Genomic DNA, 22,606 nt, shown 5'->3' with positions numbered 1-22,606 from the left:
ATCTTCAAAGAAAATTCGTCCCTGAGAAAACACTGCTTTATAATTTTAGGATTTGTCAATAAGCATTTATTATAAACCTTATTATTTGTTAATTATCTATAAGAATTGATTAACTCTCAGTTACTATGCTTGACACTGAGAATCCAAAGATAAAAAATTAAATACTACTTTCTGAGTACTTGTATTCTGTTTAGAAAATTAACAAGTGTAAATATTATTAAATTCAAAGGTTACATAAAGTAATTTTTTAAAAAGTAAATACTAGTACCCAGAAGGATCAAGAAAGGCTTCTTATGGAAAGTAGCACTTTAACTGAACTAGAGATTCTTACAGAAGAATTGAAATGAGGAGGGTGGATTCCAAACCTATTGACAGATGGTTTGGGTATAAAGACCAGTAAGGGTAAGGAGATCAGTATTACTGGAACATTAATGCATAAAAAGGAGTAATGTACAATATCTGCAAAGCTAGCTGCAGAAGGACTTAAGTATCAAAGGGAATAGTTTTTATTTTAGGTTAGAAACAGTAGGGTACATACAAGTAATGGCCACTAGAGCTTTTTGAGGCAAGGAGTGACATTGTAGGCTTGTATTTTAGGAATTTCACTTTACTGGCTATAATATAGCCAATTTGTTAAGATTGAAATGAAGAAGAGTAACTTTTATTTGGCTTAGTCTGAAACAAATTGGCTCTATCCTAACAGATGAGTGGATAAGCAGAGATTAGAGAATTTTAGGAAATTTTGTTTAAAAGTATACTTTTCTAGTTGTATGTCCTAGTGGAAGTAGTCCTTGATCAGGAATTAGGAGATTGGTATTCTAATGTAAGCTCTGTTAATTATCAACTGTATTGGTACCTTTGAGCAACTTGCTTCATTACTTTGGACCTCAATTTTCAAATACTTTTCAAAATGATTTGGACTAAGAAACCTCTGAGATACTTTCCAACCCTAAATATTAAGACCTCAAGTTCTTTATAAGAGTTAAGTTTTATGACTTGACATAAAATTTTTAAATCGCCTTCATTATATGTAGTCTTAAATCTTCATTCATTTTAAACATTGTGAGAAAGTAGGGATCATACTCAAAGTCACAGCCATGTATTTTTTTCTAATATAGATTACTGCATGCCACATATAAAATGAACAGCTATGCAGCAAAGGTAGGGATTGATGACCTGGAACTAGGTTCAGTTTTGTTCTTTTATAAAAGAAGTTTAAAATCTCAGCCTCTTGTTTATTAAGATTTGGAGGACTTTGATATCTATGAACTTTATTGATCTAATTGTAGTTCACAGATTACTTTTGTGGGATTAAAAGCCCATAGATCCAATAGAATATCCTCTTGTAGGAGAGCTGGTAGGAGTCATGCCTTTTCCCTCCAGCCTATGTGAATTATCAAAGGCATTGCATTTAATAGAATGAGTACTGGATTTGAAGTCACTAGGATTTCGATTCACATTCTTTCTCTGACACTTTGAACTATATATCCAAGTCAGTTCATCTTACTGAACCCTAAGGTTCTAAATTTGTAAAAATGGGAGTGATATACCTGTGACATCACAGTTTTGTTGTGGGAATCAAACATCTGTACAAAGGACTTTGAAAACTTAAAGTGCTATATACTTATTAGGAGACATTTAATAAATATTTGATTATTAATTTGATGGGACAGCAAATAATATGACATCTTTTTATATGTTAGATTCCCTTCTTCTTTCATTCCTTCTCAGAAATCATGGCACCAGTATGGTCAACTCACCGTTTGTTTTTTGGAATCTTTCATAGGGTGCCAGTGATCTGCCTATTGTTCTTGAGCTATGGTTAGTGAAATTCCAATATTGCTCTCACAGTATGTAGCCCTCCTCCTTCTTTCACTTTTTTTTTTTTCCCTGACAGAGGACTTCAATCAACTACACAATTATTTCACTAGTCTTAATAGAAACATATACCCTGCAATTGAAACTGAAGTAATATTTGTGTTCCTAAATTCAACATTAAGATTTTTAAAGGAAGACAAGACATTGACAGGATGTGCAAGGATAGATGAGAACATGGATTGATTTTTTTTTAAATTTTGAATTGAGAACAAACTTTGAAGGTGGTGGGTTTCCTTGATGTCTGACCTTAAGGATATTCCTTCTACAATCTGTCCTTTATAGTGTTCCCTTTGTAATTTTCCTAATACATACCCCTTCTGACTATATCACCTTTTTTTGCTTAAAAACATCAGTGACTTTCTTTGATTAGCCAGATAAAGTATATTACAACCTTTATTCACAACTCTCCACAATTTGGCTCTATCCTGCTTTTGTAGCCTTATCTACTTATTTCTCCCCATTCTTTTTCTGCTTTTTCCTATCTCCATCTCTACTTCCTCTGTCAAATATTCTGCCATTCTTAAAGGTTTAAGGGAACTTCCTTTCAAGCCTTCCTCAAAGTCCCATTTCCCATACTCCAACTGAAAATGACTTCTTTCTCCTTAAATTTTTCATAGCACTTTACCTGGACTTTCCTTTTGTATTTTATCCATTTCAGATATATATGTACATGTCATCTCATTGGATTGTAAGCCCTTCAAGAGTAATCTTTTTTTTTTCATTTATATTTATATTCCTGTTAATTATAGCCTTATCTTACACATGTTAAGCATTTTACCAAATGTTTGAGTATGTCAGTAATTTTGAAAGACTTGAGTTTTTTCCTAGCAATTTTATTGAAGTCTTTTTTTTTCCCCCCCAGGATTTTTGCCTCCTATAACTCCACCAGAAAAGTTTTTTCTTTCCCAGCTAATGCTGGCCCCACCAAGAGAACTCTTCAAAAAGACACCTCGACAGATTGCCTTAATGGATGTAGGAAACATGGCCCAGTCAGTGGATATCAGTGGGCTTCAGCTAGCATTAGCTGGTAAGAAAACAAACAGTATATAATTACTTCTTTGAATCTTGAAAAGATGAATTTATATATTGTCCTTAAAGCAAAGATCAAGGTAAATGTGTACTTGGAGCACAAAACCTATCCTTTTGATTTTTTTCAAGTTTTTCCATCTTAACAGTATATCGAATGAATCCACTTTACAATTTGACTAAATCATTTGTTTTCTTGATTGCCTCAGAGGAATACTGGATGTTATTTAAAGGCTTTCTTTGCTAATAGGAACATTCTTCAATTATAAGGTAATAACTTCTTATTCTCATAACATGTTATTTTGCATTAAACATATACACTTAAATCTCTCCTTTATTTCCTAATGCAGAAAATTCTTTTCTCTTTAAAACAGATTAATTGATATCTTTAATGAAGTCAGTAATTGTCATAAAAATAATATTTCTTTAGGTGACGTACAAGAAAGTGCTTTAAAAATCTTAAATTGGTAAGCAGAGTTTGTAATAATGAAAATCTAATCACTAGCCAGTTATGTGAAATACACTATAAATGGCAGTTACTTCAACTCAACAAATATTTATTAAACACCTACTGTTTCTGAGGGCACTATGCTAGGTGTTGACAATACATCCATAGAATTAAGAAAAGTACTTGTTGAAAGGCATATGTAGGGATAGCTAGGTGGCGCAGTGGATAGATCACCAGCCCTGAATTCAGGAGGACCCGAGTTCAAATCTGGTCTCAGACACTTAACACTTCCTAACTGTGTGACCCTGGGCAAGTCATTTAACCCCAGCTTCAGAGGAAAAAAAAAAGAAAGAAAGGCATATGTTAAAACATTGGCACTGTTAATTAAGATGAGATCATTTGAGAAAAAGGGAATTAGGGTGATAAGGAGAAAACAGGAATAAGAAAAGGCATCATCAAGAAAGTGGCACCTGAAAGATAGTAAGGGATTTAAGAGAGAGGGATAAGGAATCTGTCACAGGCATGGTATACTGGAGAAGCAATGCCAATTTTCAGTTGACCAGTTTGCTTCCCTTCACACTTTACATTTCAGCGTGTTTGACATGTCAAAAAAGTAAGGCATGGACTAAGAAGATACATAATTGCCAAGCTAAGAAATCTGTGTTTACTCTAGTGTAAGTTAGGTCACTGAAAATACTTCAGCAGGAGATGCCATAGTCATAATTGTTTTGGGGAAGATAATTTTAACTGCTGATTGGAACAGGGGAGTTTGTAGATTTCTCTCCCATGTTGTTCTCTATCAAAAACTGCAATTAATTTCTTGTAAGACTTTTTGCAGATAATTATGAACATTGCAATACAGTATTTGATACTTTCCCTAGGAAAAAATCTCCAGGGCCAGCTGCATTTGCATGTGAATTCTACCAAAACTTTAAAAAATAATTAATTTGGAAAAATAGATGAAGAGCGAGTCCTGCAATATGGTGCTGAGAACTAAGTTTGGGAGGGCCAAAATAGAGAAAATAAAATTACAGACCAATCTCTCTAATGAATATTGTTGTAAAAATTTTTAATTAACATTAGAAAAGAAATTAGAGCAGTTTATTACCAGCATAATATATACTATGACCAAGTGGAATTTATACTAGGAATGCAGGACTGGTTCAATATTTAGGAAAATTATTGGCATCATTGACCATATCAGTAACAAACTAACAAATCATGATTATCTCAATAGATGCAGAAAAAGCCTTTGACAAAATAAAGCAACCATTCCTATTAAAAATACAAGAGAACATAGGGATAACCACAATTTTCCTTAAAATGATAAGCAGTATCTGTCTAAAACCATCAAATATTATATGTAGAAGCCTTCTCAGTAAGATCAAGGGTGAAGCAAGGATGCCCATTATCATCACTATTATTCAATATTGTACTAGAAATGTTAGCTTTAGCAGTAAAAGAAGAAAAAAGAAATTGCAGGAGTTAGAATTAGATAATGAAGAAATAAAGCTATCACTCTTTGCAGATGACATGATGATATATTGAGAGAACTCTAAAGAATCAACCAAAAATCCATTTGAAATGTTAACAACTTTAGCAAAATTGCAGATATAAAATAAACCCCCACATATCATCAGCATTTCTGCATGTTACTAACAAAGTCCAGCACCAATAGAGATATTCCATTTAAAATGACTGTAGACAAAATAAAATATTTGAGTTGTCTACCTGCTAAGACAAACCCAGAAACTACATGAATACAGTTACGTAATACTTTTCACACAAAAAAGTCGGATCTAAACAATTGGAAAATTACCAATTGCTTTTGGATAGGCTGAGCTAATATAATAAAAATGGCAATTCTACCTAAATTATACTTGTTCTGTGCTATACCAATCAAACTGTCAAAGTAATACTTTTTAGAGCTAGAAAAAATAATAATTCAACTGTAAAAACAAAAGATCAAGAGTATCAAAGAACACAATGAAAAAAAAATGCAAAGGAAGAGGGCCTAGCCATACCAAATCTAAAACTATATTATAAAGTGGCAAATATGAAAACTAGTTGATACTGGTTAAGAAATAGAATAATGGATCAATGGAATCAGGTACAGAAGATACAATAGTTAATGACTATAGTAATATATAGTATGACAAAAAGTAGATATAGAACCACATCTCACTCCTTATACCAAGATAAGGTCATAATGGGTACATAATCTAAGCCATAAAAGTTGATAGCATAAGTAAATTAGGTGAGCAAGGAATAGTTTACTTGTCAGATCTATGGAAAGGGGGGAAATTTGTGACCAAACCAAAGATAGACATAAAGTGCAACACGATTACTACATTTAATTATGTTAAAATTTTTAAAAGTTTTTACACAAATAAAGCTAATGCAACCAAGATTGGAAAGGAAGCAGAAAGCTGGGGAACAATTTTTATAGCCAGTATTTCTGATAAAGGCCTTACTTCTAAAATACATAGAAAATTGGATTTATAGGAATACAAGTCAGTCCCCAACTGATAGACAAAGGATATGAATAGGCAGTTTTCAGATGAAGAAAATAAAATCATCTATAGGCATATGAAAAAGTATTCTAAATCACCACTGATTAGAGAATTTAAAATTAAGATAATTCTGAGGCACCACCTCATAGCTATCAGATTGCTTAAGATGATAGGAAAGAAAAATGATAAATGTTGGAGAGGAGGTGGAACATTAGAACACTAATGTATTGTTGGTGCAGTTAACTGATCCAGCTATTCTGCAGAGCAATTTGGAACTATGTTAAAAAGGCATTGATTCAGCAATATCAGTCCTAAGTCTATGTCCTAAAGAGATCATTAAAAAGGGAAAAGGACCCACATGTACAAAAATTTATAGGAGCTCTTTTTGTGGAGGCAAAGTATTGGAAATTGGGGGGGATGAATCATTTGGGGAATGGCTGAACAAATTATGGCATATGAATGTGATGGAATTCTGTTGTTCTATAGGAAATACTGAGCAACTAAATTTCACATAAATCTGGGGAAAAACTTACATGAATTGATGCTGAGTGAAGGGAACAGAATTAGGAGAACATTATAAACAGTAACAGCACCATTGTGCAAATGACTAGCTTTGATAGACTTTGCTCTTCTCAGCAATACAATTTTCTAAGACAGTATCAAAAAACTCCTGATGGAAAATGCTATCCACATCCAGAGAAAGAACTGGAGTCTGAATGCAAGTTGAATCATACCATTTTCACTTGTTTGTTTAGTTTTTCTAATGTATTGTTGGAAATTTCACTTACAAGAATAACTTGTTCCCCAGTAATGGCAGATAAATTGATTTGAGGGAAGAGGGCTTTCACTAATAGAAGTAGTCAATTATATCAAAATACTGGATAAGTTGAGGCTGAAAAAGATGAAATCTAGGACACTTTAAGATGAAGGAGGAAATGCCTAAATATTTTGGATAAAGAGAAGATAAATAGGAGGAAAGAAAAACATTCTTATCTTGTGTTGCTGTTAATACACCAAAAAGAGTGATACTGGGGAAGGGGAGGGAACACAATCAGTTCTCCCTTGAGCATGCTTTCTCCCTCTTAAGCTGTTCCTTATGATCAAATGCCCTGCTCTAATCATAACTCATCTATCAGCAGAGTCCTTGTTTATTTGAATTTATTAGTTTCTGACATTTACTTTTCTAAGATTTTGATTTCTTTTTTTTCTTCCTTTCACCCCTTCATGTCTCTCCAAGACAGCAATCAATCTGATATAGGCAATATACATACAATAAAATCAAACATTTTTCCACATTTAGTAAACAAAAACCACAAAAAAGACTCTGGGAAAGTCCCTTAACCCTGTTTGCCTCATTTTCCTCATCTGTGAAATGAATTGAAGAAGAAAATGAATATGGAAGATATTCCATTATCTTTGCCAGGAAAACTACAAATGAAGTCATGAAGAATTAGAAACAACCAAACAACCCCAACAGGACAAATTACCAATAAACTAATACAATATTGCAGTAAAACAGTTTTGATAATCTTTAAATATATTGTTGCTTTTAATATTTTTGTTCATTTGCTTTGATAAGTATGCTTTAGGAATCAGCACTTCAATAAAGTCTTTTCTATAATTTTTTTGACTTTATTTTGATTTTGGATGCTACATTAAATGTCTTCTGAAGACATACCTTTAATCCTTATAGGAGAATGATTCTGTGAACAGTTTGAGACTGAGTGAGTTAGTGTATTCACATAGCAGCATATTGACATATACACAGACTTTGTGGAAAGGGAATTATGTATGGTGTTTTTTTGGGGTTTTTTTGTTTTTGTTTTTTGATTTTTTTTTTTTTTTTTTGTATTGCTTTAATGAAGCTATTAAAAGAACATTAATACATCAGAATGTGAATTATCTCAGGGTTCTTACACTTCATAAATGTCTTTCATGATTAGTGTTCAGTAGACTGGAAATTAAATTAAATCCCAAACAGTTTCTATTATCTTATGATTTAAAAATTAAATAAAGATTGAGAAATTTGACAAGGAACTGTAACTGAGCTTGTAGTCTTCCTTTACCTAGACTGAAGATTTCCCAATCCATTCTTTTTCACAAGTGCAAAAAAGTGCAGCTGTCTGCTTTGGAACTAGCTACACAAAACATCTCTCTGGAGTTCTAAAATTCAGATGTATTGCAGTGGGATTGATTAGCTTCAAGCAACATTTTCCAGGCTGGTAGGCAAAAAATTTGACATACAATTTGCTTTTATTTTTGAATCGTGCAATGCATGTGTTCTTAATTCTTTCCATAAAAACTGGAAGAAATAAAAAGTTCTAGTACTCCCAGAAGGATAAACCTTTTTCCTCATGACACTAACCATATTCATTTTATGGGTTGGATTTTGTTAGAAATTATTGTCAAATACCTGTTATCTACTTAATTAGTCCATGATTTGCTAACTTGTTTTTTCTTTCCTCTTATTTTGTCACTAAGAATTGTTTTAGGACAGCATTGTCCCTGTTTGCCAGTACACTAGGAGGAACATCATTTCCTTGGAAGGCTATAAATGTTTCATTTCTGCCTACTCAGATTTAGATTGTGCTCTGACAGCCCTGTCAATTATTATAAACTGTAAACTTTATGTTATTTTAAAGGCCTCATTTTTTTCCCCCTAGAACGGCAGTCTGAATTACCAACACAAAGCAAGGCTAGCTTCCCTAGCATTCTCAGTGACCCAGATCCAGATTCTTCAAATTCTGGTTTTGATAGTTCTGTTGCCTCACAGATCACAGAAGCTTTAGTCAGTGGACCAAAGCCACCTATTGAAAGTATGTATATAAATTAAATTATATTCATTTTGTTAGTTTTGTTGTGCTGTTATATAAATGTCAGTGTTTCTTTACATGTTTTAATAGCTGCAATTTGAGAATATAGTTGCTCTGCTGTTATAGCAATCATATAAAAATATATGTATATATACAATCAATTATATAAGTGTTTTATAAACCCAGGTGTACCGTTATTATTATTATTAAGTATTTGCCTACAAGGACTTTATACAATTTATCATATGCCTGTAATTGTTATACAAGATGTATCTAAACTTTTAATAAGTAGTCACAGCTTTAATTATAGCCAAGGCTGAAATATAGTGTTTCTTAAATGTTTATTCATATAGTTAATCTTGGTTTGAGATTTATGTTGGCATTATAGTTAGTTCTCCTTACACTTTTTGATACATTGCATTTTCTTCTCATCCTGTTATGGTTTCTTTTTTTTTTTTTTTTTCCCACAATGTATAAGCATGTGAAGGCATATTAAATTCTTTGCAAAATTCTGGAACATATCAGAGAATTCATCAACTTAGCTTCCTATGAACCAGCATAGATTTTTCAATAATGGGTTGTTCCAAACTAACTTCATTTTTATTTTGAGAGGATTTCTATACATGCATGATCAGTAAATCAGAAATTAATTTCAGCAAGATTTGACAATATTTTCATTCTTGTTAGCTAGCTAGATATGAGTTAGATGATAAGATTAAATGGATTCAGAATTGGTTGAATGACAAGATCTAATGAATAATGACTGTTAATAACTACAGGTACTAGTAAAGAAAGGTAGTATCATCAACCCTGAAAACAAATGACCACACTCACAAAAATTTTACAACCACTGTTAATTCTATGTATACCAAAGAGCTCACGGGTTTTTAAAACTATAGTTAATTCTGAATTTTTTTTTTTAAGTAAAACCAAGAAGATAACAGTAGTAGTCATAAAGCAAAAATCTTTATAGAAATTGGAGGAGGGAAACTAGACATAGGTCCATCTCTAGTCAAAGACCTGCTTTAGTGTGGGTAAATCTCAGAACATAATACTAGTAGCTAAATAGTGAGCCACAGTATGACAAGTCCTATTCAGAGGAAGACTTCATGACCAGAACTTGGGTACTGTATTTATTTATCTGAGCTCAAACACCACCTGGTGTTGGTGTGAAACAATTCTGGGATTCTGCTGTGTCAGGGTTTCTTTCAGTTAAACTATGTTATAGTTAAATCCATTTTTTTTTTTTTTTAACTTAAAAAAGGTGGAAAATCTTAAGTTTTGTTTTGTTTTTATTCTTTGGTAGAAAGAGACTCTTTAAAATGCTGGGTTTTGTTTTGAAGGTGCTTAGCACTATTAGAAAAAAAAAAAGTGTGGTAGTTTGGATAATCTTTTTAGTTGTAATATACATTTGTGGTGATTAGTTCACAAATCATATTCCTTCCCATTTGTGACCCTCAACATCCATTTTCTGATTGGGGTTAAAGGTATAATCATAGCCATGGAAGAGAGTAAATAGTTTTCTCACATGATGTGATAATAGTTAATGTATTAACAAATTTCTTGAATGGTGAATTGTTCACAAGTCATAGTTTTGTCATTCATAGTGATTAAAATGTCTGTTGAAGTAAATGAATTTAATTTCCTTATACTTAATTAACCACAAAACAACAATAGTCATATTTTCAAAGTTTTAACACATTTTCAATGGGAGAATGACATTAGGAAATTCCCACTTCCTTCCTTGGGCAAACTCTCATGATTGTCAGATATATGCCTTAGACTTTCAGAAAGTACATTTCAGGAGGTTCTGAAAAAAGATATCATGATCTCTCTGATTTCATGACCAGAAATTCTAAAGAAAAAAAAAGATTTAGAGCCTTTTTAAAAAGTGAAATTCTAATTATATAATTTATAATCTTAAGAGTCAAAAAAGGATAGGAGGCATGTTGAAGTACTATTGCAATTTCAATTTGCTGTCCAGTTAACTCCATTTAAAAAAAAAAAATTGTTTAAGGAACAAAGAGGCACATCACAGAGGATTATTTATTACTTGAATCCAGAAAAGTAGCCTAAGTTAATATGAATAGTGTCAGGAAAGGTAAAATACAGAATGAGTAGTCCAATGGAACAAAGTTAAAGACAGTAAGAGTGGGGTTTTTTTGTTACCGTTTTAAAGTTGTGTTCAGACCATGAATAAGAGCACTAGCTACAGATATTAACTGTCTACAAGAAAACCTTTTTTTTTTTTTTGCATCTATAATGAATTTTTTATTTTTTTTTAAATAATAGCTTTTTATTTTAAAAACACTTGCAAAGATAGATTTTAACATTCATCCCTGCAAAACCCCATGTACCAAAGTTTTTTTCTCCATTCTCTCACCTTCCTCCCCTAAATAGCAAACAATCCAATATATGTTAAACATATATAATTCTATACATTTTTTCATTATTATAATGCTACACACACACACACACACACACACACACAAAACCAAAACAAATCAAAAGGGAGGAAAATGAGAAAGAAAACAAAAAACAAGCAAAAAGTAACAAAAAAAAATGGTGGTGGTGTGTGTGTGTGGTGTCGTGTGTGGTGTGTGTGTGTGTGTGTGTAGTGATCCACATTCAGTCCCCACAGTTCTCTTTCTAGACATAGATGGCTCTTTCCATCATAAGTCTATTGGAATTAGCCTGAATCATCTCACTACTGAAAAAAGTCACAGCCATCAGATCATCACATAATCTTGTTGTTGCTATGTACAATATTCTTTTGATTCTACTCATTTCATTCATGCAAGTCCCTCCAGGCTTTTCTGAAATCATCATGCTGATCATTTCTTAGAACAATAATATTCCATAACATTTATATATTATAACTTATTTAGCCATTTTCCAGTTACTGGGCATCCACTCAGTTTCCAGTCCTTGTCTCTACAAAAATTGCTGCTATAAACATTTTTGAACATGTGTGTCTTTTTCCCTTTTTCATAATCTCTTTGAGATACAGACCCAGTAGAGATACTGTTGGATCAAAGTTTGATAGCCCTTTAGTAATAATTCCAAGTTGCTCTCCAGGATGTTTGGATAAATTCACAACTCCACCAATGATGTATTAATGTCTCACATAAGAAAACTTATCAGTTATTCTATTGCATCTCTCTTTTCTGTCAAAGTGGAAAAGGCATATAAGAAACGTGATTTTAAAAAGAAATAAAAATGAATTAAAGTCTCTAGATCCAGATGGCTTACATCCCAAAGAATATGCAGATCTGGTTGCAGAAGATTTATTAGTTATCTTTGAGGAGTTGTATTAAATAGATGAGGTGTACAAAGACTAGAGGTAAATATATTTCTTTTTTTGAAAAGTGTTGTGAAGGGGGAGAAATGTTCCCAGAAATCTCAACTTGGTATCAGTCTTCAGGAAAATTATTGGACAGTTCAGTAAAATGTTTGTGAATACTTGGACTCTTTGTTTTTAAGAGTCAGGATGAGTTTCAATAAAAAATAATACTGAATTAACTTCAGAGTGTCTTAAAAGTATCAGGAAGGCAGCATAGACATGGTATACCTAGGTTTTAGCAAGGCAGGCAGCACTTTCTCATAATATTCTTGTGAACATAATTGAGATTGGTATAATTAGGTTACTTCTTAGCTGAGTGATTAGACCCCAAGAATGCTGAATGTGGTTGATATGTATTAACCTGAAGAAAAATCTCTTATATGCCACAAACATCTTAACTCTTCCCTATTCATTAATTTTACTAATTGAATAAAGAGATTATAAGGCATATTTACCAAATATGTAGAATATGTAGAACTGGGATACGTCCTAGTTAGTGTTCAAAAAGATGTCTGCTGAAAAGAACTAGTGGTCCTCAGACTAGTAGTTTATTAGAGGAAAATGTGAATTCCTTATTCTACCTCTGATTATAACGTTTCTGATAAATCTGTCAGTGGAATATATCTTCATTACAAAAGGTTTTACTGTGTTAAGTTGCATGTGTAAATGTAATGCTAGAATAAATGCACTTTTTTTTAGGAGCCCAACTTAATACTTTATTCAGAAGTTTAAAAAAAAAAAAAAAGTCTTCATGTTACAGGTCACTTTCGACCAGAATTTATACGCCCACCACCTCCGCTGCATATTTGTGAAGATGAACTTGCTTGGTTAAACCCAACAGAGCCTGATCATTCAATTCAGTGGGACAAATCCATGTGTATTAAAAATAGCACTGGTGTTGAGATCAAACGTATAATGGCTAAAGCTTTTAAAAGTCCCTTGTCTTCTCCACAACAAACACAGGTAAGTGTTCAATTGCAAACATATCATCTTGTTTTCCATATTTGCTGATCCATCTTGGTTTTAAAAGTTCTAGATAAGTGTTAGATTATAAAAAAGTAAACTTTTACTAGCACTAAGTAAACAAAAGGCATCTAAAATCACCATACCAATTGAGCCCTTACTGTTAAAAAGAAAATGATCATTAGCAATTTTTTCTTAAAATGTTCTTTTTAAACATATACCACCCTAGTCAGTAAACTACCCCACCCTAACTCCTAGTATATTGTGAATAAGAGCAAGTGTTGAGTGATCTTTAAGTCATTTATTTGCCATAGGGATGGCTTTTTGTTTTAATGTGGCAGCCAAGCACTGCATTCAATTTTTTTTCTTCTGTTGGTTCTCTTCCTCAACTCTGAATTCAGTGAATGGCATTCACCAATCAAGCAAAGAACCAGTCTAGTGTAGCACCCATTTTTATGGAATATACTTTTCTTGAGTAAGAAATAATTGACTTATTTACTATCATTTTGTTTTAGCCACAAAGCCAGTTTGCATTAGTAGAAGTTCAAGCAAAGTAGATGGTGATATTGTTTTGAATTTTAAGCATAAATTACCTTGACATAATTCAGATTTGAGTGTATTGAAGATTCAAATACATGTTCTAATGATTTAGCTGAGGTAGATAAGTTAGTGGCAAAAAAAAGTCAATGAGCTAGCCTTACTCGGAAGAAAAATTGGGTTCGTCTTTTTTTTTTTTTTTTTTTTTTTTTTTTTTTTTGGACATACTATTTATGTAACCCTTGTAGAATATGTAATTTCTCAGAGCTACATGGCAGTCCTCAAAGACTAACTTCATCTACATTTTTTCCTCACTGGGAGGTCTCTATAACATTATATAATCATAATAAAAGAGTTAGGACATAATTAGATTGATTGTTAATTTTCTGGGAAATGGAACAGAAGTCTAGATTATGGGAAATTTATTTCACAAAGATGTGCTCTAACCTTATGTCTTATGTATGTAAAAATGTTATTTTGAAGATTATGGTTAAAGTATGACTTCTTTTATATTTGGCTGTTATAGCTCCTTGGGGAGTTGGAAAAAGATCCCAAGCTCGTTTATCATATTGGCTTATCTCCTGCCAAACTGCCTGACCTTGTAGAAAATAATCCTCTAGTTGCTATAGAAATGCTGTTGAAATTAATGCAGTCAAGCCAGATAACGGAGTATTTTTCAGTCCTGGTCAATATGGACATGTCTTTACATTCAATGGAAGTTGTAAATCGGTAAGTGTTTCTTTGTTACTAAATTGGAGCTTCAGTTTTCTATATATGTATATGTGACTCATATTTTTCATAGCTACTTCCTTTATATCTAGAATGGGAAAATTAGTACAATTTTGAAGCAAATAGTTATATTTATAGGAGAATTAAAATTTCTATGCCTTGATTATATTTTATACCTTTCTAGAGGCTCTTTGATTAGTGGATTGGATTAGTAGGCTTAGAGTGAGCAAAACTTAATTCAAGTACTGAGACTGGGCAGAGAGTACTTCTTTTAGTCAGGTGGTATCTACTTTAAAAAAAAAAAAAAAAACCTAAGATTTGATTTACCATCTCTCTTCTAATATAACTACAGCTACCGTAGTACTTACTGGTTTTGTTGGTTTGTTTTTTTTTTTTTTTTTTTTTTTTTCTGTATTTCTAACATTTAGCATATACTGGCAAATAATAATAAAACATTTAATAAATGCTTATTTACTTACTGACTTGTTGAAATTCAAACACATCCTTCATTAACAAGCACTAATGACCCCCAAAGACTTTATTTCAAACACTTGACACAATTGCACAAAGTAGAAGGAAGGCTAAAAGAAAACACAGACAAGCAGTACAGTGTTGAAAGTTATGTGCTCCATCTGTAACTGTATTTATGTTTATAAATATAAATGTGTATATTTAGATTTAAAGGGGGAATTCTATTTGTAGGTTTTGTGTAAAATTATCCTTATCATTTCTTTTAAAAAAAAATGTTTTAATAATAGTTAAATAGGATTCTAACTGAAGAATATGCCAATAGGATTTCCTTGCCTACATATAGTACACTCATGTTCAGCATGGTCAAGGCATGAAATATTCTGGTTATTGAAAATATAGGGTAAAAAGTTCTTTTCTGGGAACTCCTCCACACTAAAGCAGTGTGTGTGTGTGTGTGTGTGTGTGTGTGTGTTTTAATATTCATTTTTTATTTTCCCCAATTACATGTAAAACATTTTTTCTTTGGTTATACATTTATATTCATTTTGTACATATTTTCATATAAATCATTTTGAGAGAGAAAAATCAAAAAGGTAAAAACAAAGTCAATCTTTTCCTTTTTGATACTAACAATGTGATTTTCTTCTTTCATTTTTCTACTTAAGTTAACCAAAGGTTTATCTGTTTTGTTGGTTTTTTCATAAAACCCTTAGTTCTGTTTATTAATTCAGTAATTTTCTTACTTTCAATTTTATAAATCTTCCCTTTTATTTTCAAATTTAGTATTTAATTGGAAATTTTTAATTTGTTCTTTTTCTAGCCTTTTAAGTTGCATACTCAATTCATTGATCTTTTCTTTCTCTGTTTCTATGTTACCTCATTATTCCACTCATTTTTTAGGATCGGATTGTTTAGTTTCCAATTAATTTTTGGTTTATTTTTCCCTGATCCTTTATTACATGTAATTTTTATTACATCATGATCTGAAAAAGATGCATTCACTGTTTCAGCCTTTCTGCATTTGATTGATGTTTTTTATTACATGATTAATTTTTATATAGGCTCCTTTCTGTTTATATTTAATTTATTCCAATGATCTATCATGCCTAACTTTTCTAACATTTTGTATACCTCCTTAACTTCTTTCTTATTTATTTTGTGGATTGATTTGTCTAGTTCTAAGAAAGTTGAGATCCCCCACTAGTATATTTTTGCTATCTAATCCTTCTTGCAGCTCTCTTAAATTCTCTAGGTATTTGGATGCTACACCACTTAGTGCATACAATTTAGTATTGATATTATTTCATTATCTATGGTACCCTTTAGCAAGATGTAGTTTCCTTCCTTATCTCTTTTAATTAGATCTATTTTTGCTTTTGCTTGATCTGACAGCAGGATCGCTACCCCCTGCTTTTTTTACTTCAGCTGAAGCTAACTCTTCTCCAGTCTTTTTATTCTGTCTGTATCACTCTGTTTTTAATGTGTTTTCTTATAAACAATGTATTATAGGATTCTAGCTTTTAATCCAGTCTGCTATCTGCTTCTGTTTTATGGGAGAGTTCATTCCATTCACATTCACAGTTAAAATTATTAACTCTATTTCCTGCCATCTTATTTTTCCCAAATTATACTTTTCTCTTTCCTTTCCCCTTTTTCCTAATCCTCTGTAGTTTGCTTCTGACTACTACCTACTTCACATAACCTTCCCCTTTTATAGCCCCTCCCCATTTCCTTTCCCCTTTCCTCTTTCCCTCCTACTCCCCTGTAGGGTGAGACAAAGTTTCTCTGTGAAGCTAAATGTGTCTGATATTTCCTTTGAGCCTTTTGTATTTCCTTTGGATGTCTCACAGCTAATCTGCTGATCCACTGGCTTCTGAACAGGACAGAATAGCCAATGCTGCTTTATTTTGTCTGAGTCTCTTGGCAGATTACCCAGCTCCTTTCACTTTGTCTCTTCCTCCCTTTCCCTCCCACTCAATTGAAACAGCCCTTTTCTGAAGTTCTTCTAAAAAACTTTTGCTGGTAATTTGTTAAGACTCCAAATATTTGTGGGTTCTGTCACTCCAAAACCAGTTCAGAGGCTTGATATGGTCTTGATCTGAAGACTTCACATGAAGACATGTCTGTTCTCCACCATCTTGGCTCCATCTCTCCTGTTTTACCTTTAAATAATATTTTTGGGTTTTTTCTGTGATTCTCTTGAATCTTTTGTTTATTTTTAGAAAGACCAAGCTTAAGTTCATATTTTACCTCTGCCTTTTAAGCTGGTATATCCCCAGAAGAATGCAAGCTCCGTTTAGGCAAGGACTGTTTTTCATTATTGTCTTGATGATCCAAAGTGCCTAAATATGATATTTTAGCACACTGGTTCTTAATATTTGTTGAACTGTATTGAAATTAGAGGGGATCTTAAAAGATTTTTTAAAAAATGTTTTACTATTTTACAGAATCACTGAAATCTAGCTTTTCCTTGAACATCTTCACTTATAGAGCTCAATGATTGATTCTAACAAAGTAAGCCTAAGCCATTATCTATGTGACAACCCTTCAAATAACATCAATTCTTTCATTCCCTTTTGTCTTCCCTTCTCCAGGTTGAATACCTCCAATTCCATAAACCAACTTATGTGATGTCATTTTTTAGCCCTACTTTATGATCGTCGCGTTATTGGACACTTTTAACAACTATTTAAAGTGTATTCAAAATAAACCCAATTTTTAAAAGTGAAACAGAGTCAGGACAGAGTACATAAGAATAGAGTTCCTCTTGTTCTAGAGAAAATGTGATTTAGAATCAGAAAGCCTGCATCTACATCTATTATTCTGTTAGCCTTCTATGCCCTATGGATGCTATACTTGTAGTTCATTATTCCAATAGTTTTGGGGTTTTTTGGAGGGAAGGGGCATAGCCTTATCTCTTATAGTTTCACACTACCCTTTCCAGCTACTTCCTAAATTTTTTTATATGAATTGAATTTACTGGTTAAAATAACAGAATGCATCCCTAAAATGAGGTCTCTTTGAGAAGGAAACTTGATGTATTTATAAAGAAAACAAAGAGTACTCAGTCCATTCGAATGTAAAAGGTCTTTTGTTTTCTGTAACTGAAGAGAAGGCTAAGACAATTGAATAGACACACACTTACAGAAGTGTGAGCAAGCATTATAACCCAGTTCCCCACCATAAAGTCCCTCTCCTGTTTCCTCATTTGCTGGTGACTATGGGATATACAATTTCCTAGTATACATACCTATTACACATTTACCCCTAGATATGTTCCCCCTCCTGCCACATACAGTGCATGTCTATTAAAATAAGCCTTTGCTCCTTCAGAAGAGGAAAAGTTAGTATTGATGAACTCATTGTGCAGGAGCACTCCAAGAAATGCTTAATCTTTATCCTACTCAACTATTTCCTAACCTTGAGCAAGACAGAACCAGTAACATCCCATTTTATCTAGTTCTTCTACTAACTGCAACTCTGAATTTATGAAGACAGGTATTTCCATTATGTCTCGATTTCTTCTTTTTCTTTCAACATAGGTTTTGTTTCCATAATTTTTCACTCCCCTTCCTAACTCTTTCCTTGAATTTTCAGAGAAACTCTACACACTCTACACACAAATCTTCTTCAATAGATAGAATAAGGTTCCCTTTATCTTTTGTTAACTACAAGTTTTTCTGTTTATATTGTACTGACATCTGCTTAACAAGTGAACTGTTCTTTGTACACAGGGAATTATACAACAACCAATAGCCATTAATAATCTAGCAACTACTATTAGGGATGTTAAGGTAAAAGTAACCATTCCTTTCTATTTCCCACGCCTTGATTTTAACCATCTAGTTGCTGGGTTATTAATCTCTAAATGTCCTGCTAGCCCCTCTGGCAGAACTGTCAGCTGCTCTAAGGCTTTGATTTTTGTTCCATCTGTAGCAATATTATTAGGAATGAAGATACATTGCTTCCAATCATGACATACTACTCCTTTTCTCTGCTAACATCATGTCCACAGTCATTCTGTTTTTCCACACCATTCTGCTAGTAGCATCTAACTGCTCTGATATTCCCTTTACTATAACCCTAATATAATTTATAATCCTGTGTTAATTATAATAGATATTAGACCAATCCTTTTTTTTAATAATAGCCCTCACCAGAATAGGAATGATACAAACCTAGCAGCAATCTGATTTCCTGCTACTCATTTGGTACTCCCTTTGGACCTTCTATATGACCTAAATAGATTCTTTCATCTAATGACCCATAGGACAAACTTCTCTTATTCCTTCTGAAATTGATTTTTTTTTTTTTTGACCCTCACTCCCTTTCTCAAATACCAGGGTAAAAGGATTAGCCAATTGGACCAGCGTACAGGTGCTTGCCTAGCAGGTCAGAAAGTGTTTCCTCCATAATACCACCAAAGGTCTGCTTGAGGTATGTTCATCTCTGAGAAATTTCCAGAGCTATTTATACTCCAGCTTTCAATACAAGAAGACAAGGTTCCGGGTCTTGGAATCCTTCACCCTGCCATGAGGGACAAATTAAATGATTTCCTGAACCTGGATGAGAAGGCTGGAGTGTTCTTTTTCACAGAAGGGAATAGGTAGGACAAAGCACTTCAGCTCTTTTCAGAGACATTACTCTGGAATAGTAAGTAGGAGGACCATGTACTTGAATTCACTCTCATATCTTTCCATGTTTAAGGGGAAACAGTACCATTTGGGCAGTAGGTAGCCTGTGGTACAAACATAGCAATTACTTTTATTAAAACTGTTTACAGTATATTTTACCCAAGTATTGGGGTATCCTGTTTCTGTCTTCATCATCTGTCTAAGATCCTTAACTTTGCTAACTTTTACAACCATCTGAGGACTCCCACTTTTTCACTACAAAAACTTGATTCCAAATCTCCCTAAGGGATTTATACTTGTTGCAAATATTCCCAAGCCATAGGTTTGATTTACCCTTTAATTTCCATTTTGAATAATCAGAATTATAGTATTGCACTTCAGCTCTTGACAATTAGGCTTGATCCTTTCTTTAAACATACTTAACCTTACTATCGGTTCTGATTTCTTGTGATGTCCACCCCCTGGAGGCTATAGTAAACCAAACGTTATTTCAATCTGGACATGGGGCCCTTAGAGACTCTCTCTTCCCCTCAGAATGTAAACATTTCTCATAACTACTTAATGTTCTTTGACTAATCAAGTCTCCAAATCTATAATTTGGCAGGCATCAAAATTGAGTTTTTGACGGAGTAGTTTCTTCAGTCATGTTTATCCATATAATTAACCGGGCATGGCCCTTCCCCTTAGTCTCAAACACTTTTGTAATGGAGAGGAGACTACCATAGCTATATTCTAGGTTCATCAATAACAGTCCCCCTGTCCACAGAATGTTTCTCCTCTTAGTTAGTGAGGTTCCTTTAGGTGTCCCACAGCAACAAGTGGGACAGATATACCCTACATCAAGTATTTCCAATACGATTAAAATGGTTACAAAAGTGGGGTTTCTAACATGGCTAATGACTTAACTCTTCCTTGATCTATCAATATTCTTTCAGGGAATATAGTTGTCGGTATTATTGAACTTACACATAGGAGCCCTACCCTTAACATCCATAACTAACTTTTATAGTGAATGAATTTTTTTTTTTTTTTTTTTTTTTTGTTACTTACAAATAAAAGTCAGTCCGAGATTTTCTTTCCTTCCCAATACAAAGTAACTTTTAAGGGTCCTTTGACTCTGGTGTAATGTGCCTATTCTTTCTTGGCTATCTGGACTGCTATTCCTGTTTTCAGCAACACTTGGTAAGGTTCTTCCCATCAGCTGAAGTTTGGGTTCTTTCCAGGATTTAATCAGCACCCAATTCTCTCGTTTATACTTATGCACTGCAAATTCCAATGATGGGATATGGACCAAAAGTCCTATTTCCCTTAAATCTGAAAAGATATTAGATATTGCCAAGTTCATAGTCCCCCCCCCAAAAAAAAAAAAAAATCTCTGATTTCAAAGTGAAGGTTTCTCCCCTTACCCCAGAATAAGGTAACCCAAACAACATCTCATCAAGTGATATACTATGAGCTCTTCGAGGTGAAGTCCTAATCCTTATTAAAGCTATTGGCAAGCAGTTGATCTAAGGAAATTTAGTTTCTAACATCAATTTGTAAATATGCTTCTTCAAAATTTTATCCATTCTTAACACTCTCCCAGGACCATCTTTGTTTTGCTACTGGGACACAGTAGCAATTTCCCCAGAAATATTTCCTTTAAAAGGGAAAGTGAGGCAGGTAACCTTGCACAGCTCTCCCTCACTTAAATCCAATTCTCTTGCTTGTCATGACATCTCTTCCCTAATTGTCATAGTCTTCTTCAAGAATAAAGGACGAACAACAATAACTACTACTCTCCCAAATGTGCTGGGTGCTAAGGAATGCAGAATTCCCATTTTATTTCCAAATAATCATTATCCTGTCTAAAATTCAGGATGTGAAATGGCTACCATTGTCCAAATGTGTATTGAATGTTCTAGAATCATCCTAAACACTCCTGCCTCCATATAAGGATAAGCAAAATCATCAGTTAAATGATCCACTAAAACTGTAACAAATACTTGAGTCTCCCTACTTTTAGCCTTTTTTATGAAATCTTTTATATTTTGAAATGGTGAAAGCTAGATTCTCTCCCTCTTTGAGTTTTCTTTCTTAAAAGTTTTATTTTTCTTCATAAAGGAAACCTTTCACAGACTTGTTTAGCAATAGTATAGATCTATAAATCCCTATTTTCGTATAGGTAGGTCACCCATTGTTTGTACTCTGCAATGACTCCCGATACAAAATTGACAAAATTTCCCTATCATCAGGTAATAACCTTGCTCAATTTCAGTTGCTCCAAATTTAGTCAAGTTTTTCTTTTTTAACTTCCATGAACATGGGTCACTATTGTATGAGGGACTTGGGGAATTAACATATGCATTCTTGTAGATTCCCTGAATAAGACTGCCTTCTTAGCTTTCTTAATTTGCTAATTTGTTCCCTTCAGCCTCAAATACCTCCTCTTTGGTGTCCCCCTCACATACTGTGGCAATTTCATTTGGCCACAAAAAATTAGCCAGCATCGGTTTTTGCCAAATGAATTCCTTTCTTTCTGAAATGAGAGATCTTTAATTACCTGATTTTGCTCCTCACATACTGTAATTTCTTTTGGATACTCTTAAGACCTTTCCCCAGAAAATTTAAGAAAGCATTTATTCTGTTACTTTATTTTTCTTTTCTCCTGATAACAATAGATTATCTACAAATTAAAGTTAGTAGTAAAGTTATCTCTTTTGGAACTGGGAATTTCTCTAACATTACTCTAAAATTTGTCTAAATTAAATTTGGGATTCCATAATTCCAGTCCACCTAGACTGATTTTTCTTCCTGTAAAAGGATTTTTCCATCCAAAAAACCAAATAAATCTTTGTCTTTTTTTTTCTTTTTTCTTTTTTTTGGTGAGCCAGGAAAGGATTAAGTGCCAGTTTTTACTTCAGTATGCAGGCCTTCACCTTGAGATTTTCACCTGCACTGTCTCACAAACTTGACTCTTGACTCTTGAAAATATAGGCTACTTGCTGCTGGAGTTTTTAAAGTGGCAATATACTGTCACTTTACAAGTTTCCAAACTTTTATATCCCTTTCACCTTATGCTCCTTTCATTCCTAGATGCTTAAATTTTCTTGTCACTTGTAATTTAGCTGACAGGGAGAGAAATTCAGAGCAACCTAAAGACAAGGACACACAATACAATAGAGATATCGAGAAGAAAAAGCTCACATTTTAAATTCTTTATCTTTCTGTCTAGAACAGGTTGTACCTTCCCATTATTCCCAACAAACCTA

At 33.2% G+C, this 22,606-nt stretch overlaps 1 protein-coding gene across 3 annotated transcripts in view; it reads left to right on the top strand.

The window, feature by feature from the left end:
• The window catches only part of CNOT11 (CCR4-NOT transcription complex subunit 11), a 29,953-nt gene that overhangs the window by 2,815 nt on the left and 4,532 nt on the right, over positions 1-22,606 (top strand). Inside the window, exons 2-6 of one of the 3 annotated variants that reach the window (XM_074299764.1) lie at positions 2,741-2,905; positions 8,529-8,681; positions 12,782-12,984; positions 14,048-14,250; positions 17,316-22,185. In XM_074299764.1, the coding sequence (XP_074155865.1) occupies positions 2,741-2,905; positions 8,529-8,681; positions 12,782-12,984; positions 14,048-14,250; positions 17,316-17,352 (761 nt within the window). In that variant the 3' untranslated portion in view covers positions 17,353-22,185. Of the gene's footprint in view, positions 1-2,740; positions 2,906-8,528; positions 8,682-12,781; positions 12,985-14,047; positions 14,251-17,315; positions 22,186-22,606 lie in introns of those variants that run through there. The other 2 variants (XM_074299762.1, XM_074299763.1) reach the window with 2 other exon arrangements.

The sequence above is a fragment of the Sminthopsis crassicaudata genome, chromosome 3 (assembly GCF_048593235.1).
Source record: "Sminthopsis crassicaudata isolate SCR6 chromosome 3, ASM4859323v1, whole genome shotgun sequence".
Taxonomy (NCBI): Eukaryota; Metazoa; Chordata; class Mammalia; order Dasyuromorphia; family Dasyuridae; genus Sminthopsis; species Sminthopsis crassicaudata.
The sequence above is the reverse complement of the archived record's forward strand: the minus strand, read 5'-3'. Positions and strand labels throughout refer to the sequence as shown.